The 18,925-nt window shown below is 40.3% G+C and overlaps 1 protein-coding gene across 1 annotated transcript in view; it reads left to right on the top strand.

Moving 5' to 3' along the window:
- The window catches only part of itga8 (integrin, alpha 8), a 50,635-nt gene extending 35,091 nt beyond the window's left edge, over positions 1-15,544 (top strand). Inside the window, exons 21-30 of the mRNA XM_042490489.1 lie at positions 908-1,000; positions 5,027-5,106; positions 5,568-5,648; positions 9,002-9,107; positions 10,226-10,384; positions 13,535-13,651; positions 13,741-13,854; positions 14,588-14,689; positions 14,775-14,897; positions 14,981-15,544. Coding sequence (XP_042346423.1) covers positions 908-1,000; positions 5,027-5,106; positions 5,568-5,648; positions 9,002-9,107; positions 10,226-10,384; positions 13,535-13,651; positions 13,741-13,854; positions 14,588-14,689; positions 14,775-14,897; positions 14,981-15,070 — 1,065 coding nt within the window. The 3' untranslated portion in view covers positions 15,071-15,544. The remainder of the gene's footprint in view (positions 1-907; positions 1,001-5,026; positions 5,107-5,567; positions 5,649-9,001; positions 9,108-10,225; positions 10,385-13,534; positions 13,652-13,740; positions 13,855-14,587; positions 14,690-14,774; positions 14,898-14,980) is intronic.
- Positions 15,545-18,925: the final 3,381 nt, after the last annotated feature.

The raw sequence follows: 18,925 nt of genomic DNA, 5'->3' as shown, positions 1-18,925 counted from the left end.
AGGTTTTAGCAAAAATACATGTGTTTGGGAAGTAATGAGCACATGACTGCATAAATAGGACTTGGTATACTACACTAGTTGTGTAAGAGTTTGCAAATAGATGTTCTGACATAGTTCTGCTGTTGTTAAATGCAGCCCCCCCCCCCCCCTTCACTTCTGCTCATCAAGAATTTTCTGTTTTGGGTTTCTTCGTTCACAATAAAAGCGTGCAAGAAAAGCACAAAAGACTTTTCCCCACATCAGCATAACAGGGAGTGAGCAATGTTTATACAAATGGCCATTTTGTGGGAGAAGTATTACAGCCAGCCAGGTGAACAACGAAAATAGACATATAGGACTGAGACAATGCCTAGTGTGAGGTATGTGCCAACTTAGAGATCATATAAAATGAGGAAGCGAGCTATTTGAGGTGGCGGTTACAGTATGACATCACATCCTATTGTGTCTTTGCGGTGCGTGTTTGTTTGGAGTGATTAAGGCGAGGCTATCAGCAGGCCATGCTTTACTGGCAACAGCCCAAAAGCCCCTATTATGATTTACAAGCTGCATTAGTGACCACGAGTGTGTGTGTGTGTGTGTGTGTGTGTGTGTGTGTGTGTGTGTGTGTGTGTGTGTGTGTGTGTGTGTGTGTGTTTGCACGCATGTGTGTGCACTAATGAGTGTGTAATGGGGCTGTTTGATTGATGAGGTTGTTACTGTCAGAGCATTCATCACTCTTCCTCTCATGCCCCCCCATCCCTCCCTCTCTCTTCACTCCCTTTCTCCCTTCCCCCTTTGATGCTGCTGCACATCCCTCCGTTGTTCTTTTTATCCCCACTTGACTCTCCATGCTCCCTATTTGTCTTTTTATTGACTTTTGACTCATCATCTCACTCTTTGCTCTCCTCTGTTCTCTTCTACTCTCTAGTCCCTGTCTCAGCTAAACTGCGAGTACAAGATGGTCAATGAGTCCCGAATGGTGGTGTGTGACCTTGGGAACCCCATGGTGGCTGGAACAGAGGTGAGTTTTAACACACAAAAGCACAAACACACACTTTTTCAACTTAAATTAGCAGTGTGTAGAAATTAGTGGCATCTTGCAGTGAGGATTACAGATTGCAACCAGCTGAAACTTCTCCCATGTGCAAAGCGTGAACTCTTTAGGATTTCTTCAGTGTTCATTGTACAGGAGTCTTTAACCAGCAGCCAAATTATTGGCAGAGGTCTCTTCCACTACACAACAAATGGATTCAGTGATTTAAAGCAGTAAAATCACCATATAAAACAGTTTAATGTTTAAAACTGTTTTTTTTTAATGCTCTTCGGCTCTTTGTGGAGGGGCTGCTAAAAACGGTGGCCAATGCAAAAAAGGCACTGGGCCCACTCTAGAGCCAGTGTTTGGTTTTTCCATTCTGGGCTACTGTAGAGACGTGGTGGTGCAGCATGGCGGACCCTGTGGCTCCTAATAATCCGGACTGCGCTCCCTATGTAGATATAAACAGCTCATTTTAAGGTAACGAAAACACAACAATTCTTATTTTGAGGTGATTATACACAAAATAAAACAAACATATTACATTATACTCCATTCCTGCCGATATATCCCCTTAAATCCTACACCTAGGAACTTTAACAACCCTTTCAAACGTTCATGCTAAGAAGCTGCGACCGTTTCTCCTCAAGTTTAATTCACACTGATTGATGGTTTCCAATGATTACTGATCATCACCTTGACCCTCATTCCACACACTTTGACTCCTTCAGCCATGCTTCACTCTCAGTGTGTATGTGTGTGTGCATAAGTGTGTGTGTGCAGCGTGAAATAATAATCCATTTAGCTCTTAGATGGATGACACATGGAGGAAGTCAAGGCTTTGGAAAATAAAGAGTGGTTCTTCCTACATGAATTTCTACCATGCGGATGTACGTATGCGTGTCACAAAGAGTGTCACATGTGCTTTAGTGTTTGTGTGTCTGTGATGAAGTGTGTGTATAACTGTGACTGTAAGGTTGTTATAAAGGTGTCAAGGCCGGCACAAACGTGTGTTTGAGCTCTGGTGGTGACACTCGGCACTCTGATAAATCAATTATGTGGTCATGTTTCAGTGTTGGGGGAGGAGAGCAAAACAAGGCATGTGAAAGAGACAAGGCGTGCGTGCTTGCGTGCGTGCATGCGTGCATGCGTGCATGCGTGCGTGTGTGTGTTTTCATTCCCAAGCCGTCCAGATGTTTCCCATATTTAACTCTCCTCTTGCCCCATTGGATGTTCAGGAATCCGTGAGCTTATGCAGAACATACTTCCATATACCCCATACAGACTGTAGTTATATTGTGCAACGGAATAGTTGTCATCCCTGGAGTTCATTCCTTGTGCCACATGACACAGCTGTAGTGCCTCACTGTGCAGGTCAGTGTAGGAGGTACACGCCTGAAGGAAAGCTGGTTTTGGCTTCAGTATTCGTTCCTCTCTGCCTGCATCTGCTTTTCTTTCCCTTTCTGTTTTCATTTTAGCTCAATGATCTTCAGTGGCATTAAGCCGAATGCAACATGTTTTGCCAAAGCTTTGGTGGCAATCAGTAATGAATGATTACATTAAGGTCAGGGCAAATAATTCAAATAATTATGTATTGACTTTCACTGGAATTCTGCTATGATTATATGATCATAATGAGTGAAGTGTTTGATAGAATTCTAGTGTTTTAATTATTAATTCCAAGCAAAATATGTTTTAAAAGTACAAAATGAGTTATTGCTTTTAAATGAGTGCAATTATATGCACATTACATGTAGTTGCTAAGCTGATGGAAACTAAACCACACATTTATTCAAATAAAGTGGTTTGGAGTCAGACACGCAGGCATTACATTTTTCCTTTACACATTTGAAGTCCATGTCTGGTCTCTTGTAATGCACGAGTGTGTAACTTTGTTCGTGGCTTGTCTGATTTGAAACATCATATTATGATGTATGTTGTATGTTGTATTTCTGCCAGTGTTCACTTTAGGCTTTTTTGTCCAGTATTGTACCCACACAACTGACATCTTTGTACCAGCTCTTTTTAATCTGCATTTCTTCAGGATTTGAGCGTTTTGTCTCTGCAACTGGAAACACAGGGTTAATTACAAGAGACCAGGGACAATTGTAACAATTTTTGATTTGATGTCATTACTCTGAAACCTTTTGAAATATTTTGATAGATTTTTTTTTCATTTGTTGGTAACTTGTATCTGTGTTCTTCTTGTTAACAGTCATCAGTTGTTTTTACAAGCAATATTTGAGTCACAGTATTGATTGAAACACTGTCAAATGTAACATCTGCCTCTACGTGCAGGAGCGCTTATAACAGCATATGGGGTACAGGCAGTTTTTTTACCAAACATAATTCAACATCTACAACTGTGTACAAATATGAGTCTCAAGCCCTTCTCGTGTCAGCAAACACTCTAAATGTCTTCCGGCGGTGCAAAATAAAACTAAAGGGCCGCTTAAAGAAAAAAATTAAGGAAACCACTGGATACCCCACACTTCTTGTGGGTCTTAGGTGATCATAGAGAGGGATTGCTTCTGTATGAGTCTATATATAGTTTTTTTTAAGGAAATCCTGCACCTTTGAGGCCTTTAAGAAGTTTGTAGCTTAATCCCCCTAAGCACAGTGGCAGTGGTCAGTTGAATTCTTACTCGTTCTAATGCTGATAACTTTGTATGGCTGACATAAAGTAATATTATGTCTTTAGAAATTTTTCAAACCACTGCTTCAGCATAAAACCACCTCGCTCAGCCTTGTCCCAAAGAATAAACATTTCTTGCCAGAATGTGGCTGAATACATTGCTTGTGGCAAAGCTTTGTAGCTTCAAGGAGGGCAACAACCCAACACAGAAGCAGTGCGTTTAGCCATATTGTAGCAAATCATAATTATTTGGAATGCAAATACAGCAGAGAGTCTGACAACACTGAGTATTTTGAGAGTTTCTGTGGATGTTTGTGATGATTTTTCTCCACTGTGAAAGAGTCGTTTAAAGGGAAGACGTCACTATCAGCTATAACACTGTCATAGCCAGAGGAGGACAAGAGCCCAACAAAACTCTGAAGAGGCCAACTGCGTCTCTTAAAATCTGTATTCTGAGTATCACACCCAAGCTTAAAAGGCGGTGCGTAAACGTTTGTAGATTCACCCTTTAGGGAGACCAGCAGCTGTGGTCAGGCATTATAACCAATTATAACCAACATAAATTCATACTGACCACAGCTGCTGGTCTCCCTAAAGGGTGAATCTACAAACGTTTACGCACCGCCTTTTAAGCTTGGGTGTGATACTCAGAATACAGATTTTAAGAGACGCAGTTGGCCTCTTCAGAGTTTTGTTGGGCTCTTGTCCTCCTCTGGCTATGACAGTGTTATAGCTGATAGTGACGTCTTCCCTTTAAACGACTCATTTGGAGTCTGTCTCCTTAGATCTTCCCTGCCTGACTTTGTAGTCCCGCGCCCCACCCTCACCCCCCCGCAGGTCTGCCTCATGAAGCGTTAGTGGGAGTCTGCATGCTGTCATTTCCCTCTCTGAACCATGTGTTTGACCTGTTGTTGAGTAGAGCTCGCACACACTCTCATGTGCACACTGTCACATGGTGACAAGCACGCGCACACACACTGTGGTCATACAGTTGATGATCAACTAAATCTTCCACGTGTTTTGAGTTAGCCTGGAGGACAGGGATTTAAACCAGGGAGAGATGAGAAACCTAACTGTAGCTTTTAAGTGTGTGTAGTCTGGATTTTCGCTGTTTTTAGAACTCTTCTGTCGTCAGCACAAGCACACACACACAAACGAGATCTTCTGCCTATCATGAAACGACAGAGGAGGATGTAGCCTAGTTAACAGGGATTTTACAGTCTATTACTGGTCACTTTAAACACTGTTGTGGCCTTTGATGTACAGATGCATCTTATTTCTGTCTGTCTTCCCTCTCTGTCATTTCTCTTTAACTGCCCCGTCACATGTTTTTTTTATATTCTCTCTCCTTTTTGCATTTTCTTCACGCTCACGACCAGCTGTCCGTTGGTTTGAGGTTTTCTGTCCAAAGGCTGGACGATGCCGGACCGAAGATCAGCTTTGAGCTACAGATCCACAGGTGACACACCCACCACCTCACACATACACACACGCACACACTCACAAACACAAAGAGCTGCTTGTCTGTCTGAGCCATGTAAATAAGTTCTGTGTCTGTCTCGATCCCAGTCTGATGAAACTAACCGCAGAGACAGAAGTAGGCAGATGGCCCGAGGAACTTCAGAGAGGAGATGAGCTCTACACAACATGTCCACTGTTTTCTTCATTTAATTGATTTCAATACATCATATCACTACAAACAGATGGTTACAAGCTGGCTAAGCCTGCTGTCAGAGAGATTCTTCCTGGAGTCAGCTGAACATAAAAGCACGGCTTTAGTATGAGCTTTTGTTTTGACGCATCTAGTTTCACAGCCTCCCATGAAATGTTTGCAAATAGATACAGAATGTATGGCATCGTCAGTGTGATGCGTGTTTTGTTTTATGCCTTTATTTAAACTGCCTCTGAATCTCTCTACAGCTCCAACAGAGATAATTCCGACAGCAACCCAGTCAGTTTGAATCTGTCCATCGTTGCCAAAGCTCAGCTCGACTTACGTGGGTGAGTCAAGCATCTTTGCATGTGAGAGCACGGTGTCTTTACCGAGAATCTGTGACAGCATCGCTGTGTTGCTGTGTCTGTTTCACAAAGATACACTTGATCTGGTTTCAGCCAAAACTTTTCGGTGCTTGCAGGATATTACTGCCCCTTTCAAAATGTTTAAATTTGCAGATCATGTTTGTATACAAATGGAAAACAGCAATACATTCGACCTAATTATGTGCACATGGGATACTTGTGAGCATTTGACATGTTCATGGATGCCCACTGATACAAACACAAACACACACACTTCAAAGCTTGGAGTCTGCATGGCGTTGTTTGGGTGTGGTCGGCTGTACATATAAACAGAGGAGGACCTGGGATGAGCGAGACAAGGGCATACAGGTTCCTGTGTTTATACTATGAAAATGTCCTGCCTCAGCTGTGTCCATTTAGCATTTTGAATTCTAAATCGCAGCTCTAAATTTGAGAATGAACCAAAGTAAGTCAAGGTAGTTGTAAACAGTGTAAACATTAGCAAGCAAGCAAAATTTATTTATATAGCACCCTTCACAGACACCAGTCACAAAGTGTTTCACAAAAACAAAAAATAAAAGCAAATAGGTCAAAATAAAACCCAGATAAAATATAAAGTGAGAATAGATAAAAGCACAGGATTAAAACTGTATGCTGCTCAAATGCCTGTCTGAACAAGACTGCTTTTTAAAAGACCCTACAGAGTAGTATAAGTCACAGATTCCTGACCTCAAACTTGCTGGGAGACTATTCCAAAGTTTGGGGGCTGCCCCTTGGAAAGACTGATCTCCCTGATTCTTGAATTGTGTTCTGGGAACACTTAGGTGACCCAGAGAGGCAGATCTAAGAGCTCGGTTAGTAATGTATGGAAATAAGAGGTCACTTATATATTGTGGGGCCTGGCCATGTAGGGCTATAAAAGTGAGCAACAGGATTTTGAAACTGATTCTGAACTTAACTGGAAGCCAGTGCAACGAAGCTAGAACTGGAGTAATATGTGACAATTTAATGGATTGGGTAAGGAGTAAGGTTTGGATGGTTTGTAAATGGTATAACGAGGATTTGTTGAGGCTAGTTAAAAGAGAATTGCAGTAGTCTAAGCGTGATGAGATAAATGCATGTATTAGCATCTCCATTTCGTTTTTTGATACTACAGACCCAAGTTTGGCTATATTCCTGAGATGAAAAAAGCAAGATCGGGTCAGTGTCTTAATGTAAGTATCGAAACTCATCCTATGACCAAAAAATACATCAAGATTATGCAGACTAGACTGACATGAAGTTGATAGGGTACCAAGGTTCTGTTTGATTGTTGACTGGAGGTTGTCAGGGGCACTAATCAAAACTTTTGTTTTATCTGCATTTAACTGCAGAAAATTATTTTCCATCCAGCCCCTAATGGCAATGAAACAGTTTTCCAATACAAACAGTTTTTGGCCCTCATCAGGTTTTAATGAAAAATACAGCTCGATGTCATCAGCATACAGATGATAAGAGATCTTGCTGAACTCACTGATTATCTATCCAAGAGGCAACATATACAGAGAAAATAAAATGGGCCCCAAAACCAATCCCTGAGGGACCCCACATGACAAAGTAGCAAAGTCTGACAGAAATTCCCCTACAGAGACTGACATGGGTCTATCTGAAAGATAAGAGGAGAACCACTCTCATGCCATCCCAGATATGCCCACCAGGCGCCTTAGCCTGTGGATTCGGATATGGAAACCAGATTGAAATTTATCACAATTTATTTACTATTTAACACCCTGTGGCGCTCCAGTGTTTGGATGAGTTGTTTTTCAACAACTTTTATAAGATTTTAGAAAGAAAGAGTTTGGATATTGGCTAGTAATTGTCAGGCAGGGAAGAATCCGGGGATGGTTTCTTAAACATCTTGAACAATAGCCTGCTTAAAAAGTTTTGGGACACATCCTGATAAAAAAAAAGAGTGGTTAAGAATATTGACTATGTAGGGGCCAATGGAGTTAAAAACTTTTTAAAACAATAACATAGGTAAGATATCTACAATGCTTGAGGGGGGTTTTACTTTCCATAGCAAGGCTGCAATATCACCTATAGACACAGAACACAAGGCGTCTAGGATGGATGGGTTAATGAGGGGACTGGATGAGGGTGAGATGTTTGCCCTGATGTCGGCAACCTTGTCATTGAAATGATTGAGAAACTTATTGCAGTCAGTGTTAGACAAGATTGGTAAGTTAGGGGCGCTGGAAGAGACAATATTGTTTATGATGTCAAACAGAATTTTAGGATTTTAATGTTAGAAGATATTAGATTAGAGAAACCAGAAGATTTCTCAGCCTTCACCATACCATTGAGGGTACCCATTAGTTTTCTAAGATGTAGTCTGTGTACCTCAAGTTTTGTAGTTTTCCATAAGCGTTCAGTCATTCAACATTTCTGCCTGAAACTGCAAATTGTTTAATTTATCCACGGTAGAAGAATTTTTGGAGGGGATCTTTCTAAGTTTCAGGGTGGCCACTTAATCCAGCACCAGGGCACAGTGATTATAAAAAGAGCCAAACAATCTTGAGAAATTGGCAGCTGCAGCGTCAGTAATGAAAAAGGAGCGTCTCAAATGGAGAGGGAGATGAAGTGGCGCAAATGTCAAATAAAATGCATTTGTGGTCACTAACACATACGTTCTTCAAAACAAGATATTCAATTTCTAAGCCATGTGTAAAAACAAAGGTCCAAGGTGTGACATCAGTAAAGGATTGTAACCATTTAAGAGTGGAATCTTATATTTGCCACATTTTACAAATATTAACTGAATAAATTGGATCTAAGTAATAAATCCAAAGTGAGCATTAGGGCTTGTAGTGTGAACATAGCCATTATGTCCAGTATAACATCAGCTTTAGATATGACTACCAAAAATAAATACCTAATTCACACACATTTCCAGCAAAGCCAACAAAAAGGGAACATTATAAACTTCTATAAAGGTATAATTTGTGGCAGAGCAGTTGTACTGAATTACAATAGATTGTACAGGTGTACCTTTTAACCTGGCCACTGTGTCCAAACTCAGGCCCTCCAATATGACAATACAGCTGTTAAAGGACAAATTCAGATTATTCAAGTCTACTCACCACCCCATGGTTCCCTGGGTTGACATAGTTATTGGTCTCTGTAGTCATTCACTTCCCTGTACTAGACATGACGTGATCCTATCCCTCTGCAACGTAAGAACTGGGAGCCTCAGTGACCAATAACGCTGTCAACGTTCAAATGGTCTGTACATTTTATATTTACCTCAACAGCATGTATTTGCATCAGTGTCACAAAGCTGTTTCTCCTCTCTCCAGGGTGTCTCATCCGTCTCAGGTGGTGCTGCCATTCCCACGCTGGGAACCCAAAGAGAAGCCTGTCAAAGAGGACGACGTGGGGCCACAAGTAACACACATCTATGAGGTAAGTGCAGACCCTACATTTAAACCCAGCTAAATCTCACATGAAGGTAGGGGTGTACTCAGGGATGAAGAAATAGAGGCAGGCTTGTTTTGTTTGTGTTTGTGTTGTTGCTGGTCAGAAAGTCTCGGACTATTAAGATGAAAAGAGCAGAAAAATTGATTTGGGAAGTTGTAAATCAGGCTGCAGCAAGAGGGGGGCTCTTCAAGGTGAAGTAAACAGCAACACACACATAGTAAAACCAGTAGCTCTATAAAGAATTGAGCTCTGGCTGATCAAAGGTCTCTAGCTCAGGAGTAATTACTGCTGTGAAGGCGGGAAAAACAGAGGAGGGGGAACGCAGAGAAGGGAGGGAGCAAGGGAATGAGGCGAGGAAGCAAAGGAAAGAGGATTTTTGTTAAGACTGGACACTGTAATGACTAATAATCACTGTGAGGAAAAACAAGGTCAAACAGAGGTACAGACAAACAGATAGATTGGAGGAGGGAGGGCGGATGGCAGACAGACTGGCGACAGTTTACAATAGAGGTATGTGCATGTCTGCCTCCGTGCGTTGTACATATGATTTCCTTTTGTTTTAAAGGGACGGCTGCTTCATTGAACCCGAGTGCAGCCGCGTCTGGCCTGTCCTGCAGCTGATAATGATTTTCATTTGCGGTACTTTTCCCAGTTGGCAGCTGCTTCTAGTTAGAGAGGACAGAGTTTTTTTGCTCTTGCAGAATTCCTGCCCTGCAGCTCCAGGATCATGTCCTGTTTGCATGACTTGCTTCAGTGTTAATGACCGTGTGTGTGCATGTGTGTGTAGTGAAAGAAAGAATACAGGTCGGGGTAAAACATGAGGATTTATTGAATTGATGGTTCATTTAAGCTCATAATTCATTTATCCTAATTTTGATGTGGATTGTGTGCCAGGTGATGCTGTAGGTTTTACTTGTCTTGTATTTCAATCCCCATTGACCAAAGGCTGCATTAGTATTATCTTTACTGAAACACAGGTGGCCTGTGTCATCATCTCACAGTTATGATAACCTAATTATAGCCTCAGTCACTTGAGGCCTACTAATAAGCACAGCACTGACAATTCTCTGATTTTTTTTTCTGTTCCCACTCTCCATCTCAAGCTCCATAACTCTGGTCCCAGCAGTATTCGTGAGGCTGAGCTCCAGGTCGGCTGGCCCTCACGTTTCCGTGACGAGAACCTGCTGTATGCCATGGAGATTCAAACTGACGGCCCAATTAGCTGCCGGACAAACACCAGCCTCAATCCGCTTGGCCTTCAGGTAACACAACGTTATATATAAACTTATAAACGCTTGTGCATGCAGACATCAAAAACTCATTACAAGACCCAGATATATAAATATGGACACACTGACTGCAGTGAGAATAAATATGCTTTATAGTATTTCTAACTACTGCAGTCTATCAGACCACTACAATTTTTGACTTTTATTTATTATTTTGCAAGCAGGTTATTCATCTGTCCATTTCTCTATTATTTAAAACCTGCTCATTTTGAACATGATTGTACCCATTGTTGTTGGCTGCTTTCCATGCTCTTTGCCAGTTGGCTCAAAATGATGGGGGACAGAGTATTATGCTTATTAGCAGAAATTAGAGCTGGAATAGTTTCCAAAATCTATGATATCATCTGTAAAGTAATTCAAAAAGAAAACATGCTATGATTTTCAAAAAAGTGCATAATTATGTCAAAAAGTGAAACGCTATGACCTGTAATCATATATGAAAACAAAATGAGTCAGATACACTGCATGTGGTAAAAGGTCAGATTTTTTTTCCCCATTTGCTGTCTGATTTGATCCTTTCCAATTTCTAATGAGCTCCTTGTGTACTTGTCACTGTCAATCCTTCTGGGTAGACTGGATAGCTTGATACACACTCTGTCAGCAGACACGTCTTTTACCTGTCAGTGAGGAATGTATTAAGAGTGTACATGCATGCAGCTTCATGCTATCTTAAACTACAGTAGGTAACTTTTTAAAAATAACGCTGTCATATTTGTTGAAACTGTCACTACATCCTGACTGTTATTACATGAGAAGGATAATCTGCCTCCTCCAAGTGCTTCTAATCGCATTTATAAGAATCCACTATTAACAGAAGAAGACAGACAGATGGTTGTCTTCTGTTTACTTGTCTTTGCTGAGTACATTGTTGTTGGCAAATGAGTGGCGGGCAGTATTTTCTTTGCTAGTGCTTGTTTGTCAGCCATCATGTTTGCAAAGCCCCCTCTGAAGCTGCATGTTGAAGATATTGACTGAGTGAGAGCATACTCCTCCTGGCTCTGATTCAGTGTTTTTGTTCAGGCGCAACAGACTCTTGCAAATGACATCAGAAGCACTATGAGGAGCCAGAAGAAGATGATTTTTCCACAGATTATCTGTCTCATATTATTGTCAGGATATAGTGACAGTTTCGGCCAATAGTAGTAGTAAGAGTAGGTTATCTATTTTAGCCTTAAACTGAATACTGTTGGGTTCATTATTGTTGCTTAGACAAAGAATTTTTAAGATATCCGTTTAGTCCATAGAACTAAAATGAGTGTAAAAAGGAAATTGTAGTTCATTTCAATGTAGCACCAATAGTTAGAGCAGTGGCTATTTTTATGTGTACCATTGCCATTGCAACCATTGGAGTGGGCCAACATCCATATAAACTAACAGACTTGTGGCAAGACATGAGCTCACTGAGGTTATGACCAACAAGCAGAGGATTGGCAGTATGAAGCATCAAGAGGCGTCTTTTGTGCACTCTGGGTTGCCTTGCTGCTAGAGAGGATTTGAGGATTGCTGGATTTATGTGACAGCGTTACCTACTAGAAAAGTAAGTCCTTAGAATACTTTTGCATGTAAGTATGTCTGTACCAGATTATAAGACTTTAGACCAATCAGATCAACATTTGTGGCGTTTTTTCTTATCATAATCAATATAGTCTTTGTGTACATGTAAAATAAACAGTTTGAGCTCACCTGACTGACCAGTAGATGCCACTGTTGTAAAATTATCCCACACCAGTTTCCCACTTTACACCGCTGCCATTTGGAGCAGTCTAACTGGAGGCGCCATTGTTACTGGGAAATAAACACAGTTCTCCCCTGTGTTGGCAAGCCGTTGTGTTTTCCTTTATGCCACCCAGGTGCTCTGTAGGGTGAGACACTGGAGCAAGATGACTTTTAGTAAAACATTTATTTTACAGTAATACATTTACACACCTCGAAGCATTTGCCAAAATACAGTTTTTGTCCCCTGTGGTCTGTTTCTGCAGCCGCTCTCCATTGAGCTGCAGGAAGGACAGGGTACAACTGTTGTTGCTAGGCTAGACTTCCAAAAAATAGTTTAGAGGAATAAGCAAGTCACGTCCTGCTCATCTTGTTGGATTTATAAAATATTTTTGCTCTCACAGGCCTCTGTACAAAGCCAGACTTGCAGTGAAGAAATAAGTAAAATATCTAGCTGTTATCTTTCTGTGAGCAGTGACTCAGGTCATTCAGTCCCATTGGATGTCTGCTGTCTGTCTTTTGTTGGTGTCAGCTTAAGTGTATGAGCTGCTATCAGGAAATACAATCTATTTAAATCTCTCTCAACAAAACACCTTTTGATCAAATCGCTAAATGTCACACGTTTCCACAGCTGGTGATTTTGTGTTATTTTATTACATTACAAAAAAATTTGAAAATCTTACCAGCACCATCTCCTTCTGTCCTGGCTGTCTGGGCTGCATTAGAGCCCATGTGCACCACAGATAGGGCTGGGCAATATGACCCCAAACAATATCACGATAAACTGAACATTTTACCTCGATTGCGATAATGAATAATTTTTGTTGTTGTTGTTTTTTTGCCCTCATAGTTTACTGACAAGGTTTGCCATATAAATATTCTCAACAGACACAGCATATTTCTTTGGTACAAGCTGCTTGATTTGCTCACTTGGTTCGGTGTTTGAGTTCTCCTCCATGTTGCAGACTGGATGAGCGGAGTCATGTGATTACACAAGCAGTACTGTGTTTTTAAGAGGACAGTACATGAACGCACAGTGGGGAAAGTATTAACTCTAGAAGGGGCAGAATTCCATACCTACTAGTTATATGACATGTAAATGTGAAAATGGTCAAAATGACTGTCATGGGGGGTTGAATGTTTTAACAGAATTATTTTTTTAAACGGAAAAACCGAAATGATGTCGGTTATGATTCATTTTCGATTAATTGCCCAGCTCTAACCACAGACCAAGCAAAACAATCAATGTGTGATAATCAGTATGTCTGAACTAATAACTGTCCTTTAAACAACCAAACACATGCTGTAGAAGGTAATCTTATTTTTTCAGATTTGTCATTTTCTGAGCGCTAAAACACAAAAGGTAAAATGGTCAAAATGTTGGCAACTGTCTTGCCTTTTCTCTCTTAGATTTCCTCTCTCCAGGACACACCTGAATTATTGGGTTTCTTGAGGAACACCAGCGCTCCTTCCCACCGCCACAAACGAGCCATCACTGCCACTGAGACTTATAGCGGTAAAACTTTGGTGAGTCTCAAATGCATGCTCTAAAGAAACTGAACCAAATGTTCATTAGTGATTGAGAGTTGAGTAATGTCTCTCTGCTTTCTCTGCAGAACTGCACCAATATCTCCTGTCTGAGGATCATGTGTATTGTTGGCCGGTTAGATCGTGGGCACAGTGCTGTGGTCAAGATCCGCTCGAGACTCTGGGCGCACACTTTCCTGCAGGTCAGTGTCTTCACCTGTCATCTTTGATTTTTTTGTTGGTTATTTTTCCAAAAACTTTACCTTTGAAAGAGTAGTTGCAAAAGCCTTCTCACGATAAGGTCCATTTAGTAGCAGTTCTCGAGCTTTTGATCATATCATGTGATCTTCTTCGGTAGATTTGCCCAGTTGTCATGAAATTGTAGATGTTCAAGTTTTTATTTTATTTTATTGTTTTGTGTGCGCAAGACTGCATAAAGAGACTGTTGTTATTCATATGGAACTATAACAAATGTGTCGATCTATGTAGCCTATGATGATCTGTGTCTCGGTTATATATTTGCCTCACCTGTGAGTTTTTTTAGTTTTTGAATGTTGTAGGTATGGTATGGATTGGGTAAAGCTGTAAATGAGTTGTCCTTCTGGGGCCAATGAAGTTTTCTGAACTGAACTCAAATCTAGAAATTTTTTTTAAAAAAAGTGTAAAGAGAGGTAAAAACAACAACAAACGAACACAGAATCGTACCTCCCCTCAACTTAAAAATACACCACAACAAAAAAAGGACAAAAAATATATATACATTTTAATAAAATTACAGTGTTGTCAAGCACTTCTTGTTGGATTTCTTGGCCATGTTTGCTTTAAAACTTAAGTTCAGTGTTCAGACTAAATGTCCTACAAACCAACAAAATTAAAGTAAATATGTGATTAAAATAAACATATATATGTAAATAATACAGTTGTATTTGTTTTCAGCGGCGTAATGACCCCTACATCCTCAACTCTACTGTGTCCTTCACGGTCATAGCCATGCCTTACCGCATCCAATCCCCCACCCTGCCGCAACACACCACCTCGGTAAGACACCAGCAGTGACAGATGAGTTTGAGGACAACAATCAGCACTTATAAAACACCTGTCTCTCTCTCTCTGTGTCCTGCAGATGGGGACCTTGGTGTTGTGGGGGACACCTGATGTGTCGTTTGCTGTTCCACTCTGGGTCATCATCCTGGCCATACTGCTGGGGCTGCTGGTGCTGGCCATGCTAACATTAGCTATGTGGAAGGTATATACATTACATTACCCAGCATTCCTTGTGGGAGTCTGATTATTTAGTATTACACTTATGGGTTAATGTGATCCCCTCAGTGCGGTTTCTTTGACCGGGCGCGGCCGCCAGCTGACGATGACGTCTCGGACCAGGAGCAGCTGACGTCCGATCAAACAGGGGATGCCTAAACCGATACATGACAGCTCCTGATTGGAGGACTGCAGTTTGAGGGGGATATGCACCTTCTGAGTAACTTAAATCAGATCTGAGATCTGAATTCGTTGGATCCTACATTCTTTGGCTGGAGGTCTTCTGCCTCGAATGAAACTGAATGAAGACTGCAGCGCCATACAGACTGGGACCAAAGAACGGGGTTCAAACTAGACAGGTTGGGACCAAAACACTAACACTTAACAGGCTCAATCACACACACACACACACACACACACAAACACACACACGTCCATTGTTTTAATGTATCTAGTGTGATGAATTAACAGAGCTGAAGATAGAATGGACTTTGTTGTGAAGACAATCCTTCAAATGTTTCTGAACATTATTGTGTGTCTGTGTGAGTGAGGCACAGAGAGACTTGAGATCTATGCACAAGTGCTTTTGTGAGTGTGAGAGTGTGTGTGTGTGTGTGTGTGTTTGTGTGTGTGTGTTGGTACTAAACATATGCGTGCGTGTGTGTGCGTGTGTGTGTGTGTGTGTGTGTGTGTGTGTGTGTGTGTGTGTGTGTGTGTGTGTGTGTTAGGCATCTCTCGTGTCTTCCTTTTATTCAGTTATGAAATTTAATTTATCCTAGATTTCTTCTAACTGGGCTGTATACAGATTTAACACACACAGACACACACACTTATCGATGCAGCCACATGCATAAACACAAAGGCACACAGTCGATGTCTATATTTATGAATGTATGTGCAATATTTGGCCGTTGCGTGATACTGAAGCTTGTTTACACTGGCATTATTTTATTAGAGCTTAATGTTTCCGTTGTTTATGTATATAAATGAGTAATTGATATATTAGATATCAGAGTTGATGAACAACTAAAGCAATTGTTTGGACTGGTTTACAGTGAAGCCCCGCCCACCAAGTTTAAAAAAGTGAGTCAACAAATAACTAACTTATTATTGTCCGATAGATTGACTTTAGAATTTTATCTTTGAAGAAAAAGATCTCCACAGCAGAAGCCCTGCCCTGCTACTTCAGAGTTTTAGTGCCTGTTACTTTGGATTTTGGCAGTTGATAAGACTTCAAAAACTAGCTGTAAAGATAAACTGTCCATATCAAAAACACAATGTAGACAGTTTGAGACTGTGTACATTACTGCACGTACTGTATGACATTTAACAGTGTTTAATGTTGTCACTTGCTTATCTGCTGTTAACGTATCGTGCAGAAGCAGGCAGAACAAAGTGGTCAGGACATCAATGGCACCCTGAATCTTAAATGAACTTAGTGTCATTTTTGTATTTTGTATCAAGTGTGAAGCTTTATCAGAATAAAGTGTTGTTTGATTATTCGTACCCATCTTTTGCTGTTTAGTAGGTAACTGACAGTCAGTATATTTAAGTCACTAAACCTCTGTAAGGTTAGTAACACATAAAACTGCATAAAATCCAGGAAGTTTAAAAAAATATTTTTTTAAAAATCTCTCAAGGGAGGAAACGAAAGCTTAGGCTTATACAACAGACCTTTATATAAACACACACACACACATATATATATATTGCGACGAGTACAGAAACATAATATCATTAGAAAAATATATATGTTGAGCAAAAAATACTAAGAATTTATACTACCATTTCATTTAAATTAAAATGCTCTCATTCAACATGTTTTGAAAATGTTTTCAATCTATGTACCTATGGGCAGACTAACATATAACTATAGTATTCAAAATATTTTCTTGTCAGTCTCAACAAATAAGACTAATTAGTCTCAACATTGAGTCTACCCCTCAGATGGAGGATTTTTGCTCCCCCAGGTGGTGCAGAGTAGAAATGAGCCTGTTCATTGGAGGAGCAGCACAGCAGACTGTGAAGGAGACTTGTAAGATAGGACAGTGACCTCTTGTGGCAATGACAGGGGGGAAAAATATCTCCTACAAGATGGTCAACCAAGATTGATGCTTGTGTTATTGATAAATCTTGATGTTTTAGTGTGAGTGTACCAAGTGTTGGGGATATCATTTGTCAAGATTTCTGTCTTCTCTCCAATGTAATGGAACCAAATGGCAGTCAGCTTGTGATGGTCAAAACAGCAAAAGAAAAAAAAAATTGAAAAACTCAACAGCAATGTCTCTTTCCAAAAATCATGACTCAGTTATGCAATGCACAAACCTTTTTGTAAGATGTGTTTTGCAGGAACTTTTTTTTTTCCATCCAAACTACACCTCCCCGACCACATAACCACGGAGGAGTAAGCATATATCCATTCATGGACAGGGGCTCCTGCTCATAACTCCTCTACTTTGAACCATTAATGCACTTTTTAAGGTGTATTAAGGCGCGTTTCCACTACATGACGCCGGCTCTTCTCAACTCTATTCTACTCGCCTTTTTTGGTTTTCCATTTGGAAAAAATACCTGGTACCCGGTACCACCTTTTTTTGGTACCTGCTCTCCTGGGGCTCCAAAGAAAGCCGGGCACTATAAGGTACTAAAAGGTGACGTGAAACACAGCAGACCACTGATTGGTCAGAGAGAATCGTCACTGCGTCATCAATGAGCGGCATGCAAACAGCAAAGCTATTGCAGCAGCTGCAGTTTTGTATCATTTCACACTTCCCAAAATGCCAAACGGAAAGATCACGCCGTGGACGCTCGAGGAGGTGCAAACGTTTCTCACGTTGTTGGCCGGTGAGCGTATCCAGCGAGAGAGTCTGTGTATTTGTGTATGCATAGTACGAATTACGGGGGAGCTCAGGGGAGCTCGGATCCCCTGAAAGTCTCCTTTGAGGCGTTCAGGGTAAGCTCTAAAGAATTGTTCACTTTTGTGTAGTAGGTGTGTGTTTTCTGCACATAAAGCTTCCTGAAAAAATTAAAAAACATAGAAGTAATATGTCAATGTTTTGTGTTTATTCTCTCATTACATTACATTTTCGAACATCTGTCTCTACTATTTAACTGCTGTGTCTATCCCTGCTGCGACCATCTGTGGTCAAATTCCTACATTTACGTAGTCACCTGAACTCCTCATCATCCGACTGAGGAGACAGGGAGAGCGGGGAAATGTAATGTACTATCACCTTTTTATGACATGACATGTTATATTATGGGGTTTAAATGAAAAAAAAAAATGTACTTACTATACTGTACTGTATATGCACGTACTGTATGCTGTTTTAGATAAAATACAACACTATGACTTTTTGTGCTGCTTTGAAAAATATACTGTACTATAACTTTTTAAATGTTTTTTTGAACAACATACTGTATTATGACTGTCTTATGCTATTTTGGACAACATACTATACTATGACTTTTTGTTATATTTTAGACAACACCCCATAGTATAACCTTTTTCTAATACTTGGACGACATAAGATTTGACTTTTTTGACAAATTTTGGTCAACATACTATAGTATGATTTTTTTTTTTTAACCTGATTTTGGACGACATACTATAAGTGCGATTTTTTTGGTCATATTTTGAACATCATACCATATGACTGTTTTTGCCTTATTTTGGACAACATACTGTAGTATGACTTTTTTGTCATATTTCAGACAACAAACTATACTATGGCATTTGTTTCATTTTTGACATACTATACTGTGACTTTTTTTCTCATGTTTGGGATGACATACTATAACGTGACTTTTTTTGTCATATTTTGGACAACACATTATAGTATGACTTTTTTGTCATATTTCGGAACAACAAACTGTAGTATGAATTTTTTGCCTAAATTTTGGACGACATATGACTTTTTTGCCTGATTTTAGAAGACATACTAAAGTATGACTTTTTTGCAGGATTTTTTAAGACATACTATAGAATGACTTTTTTCATATTTCAGATTACAT

This window comes from Plectropomus leopardus, chromosome 7 (genome assembly GCF_008729295.1).
Source record: "Plectropomus leopardus isolate mb chromosome 7, YSFRI_Pleo_2.0, whole genome shotgun sequence".
Taxonomy (NCBI): Eukaryota; Metazoa; Chordata; class Actinopteri; order Perciformes; family Serranidae; genus Plectropomus; species Plectropomus leopardus.
Note: the sequence above shows the minus strand (reverse complement) of the source record. Positions and strands in the feature narration are given on the sequence as shown.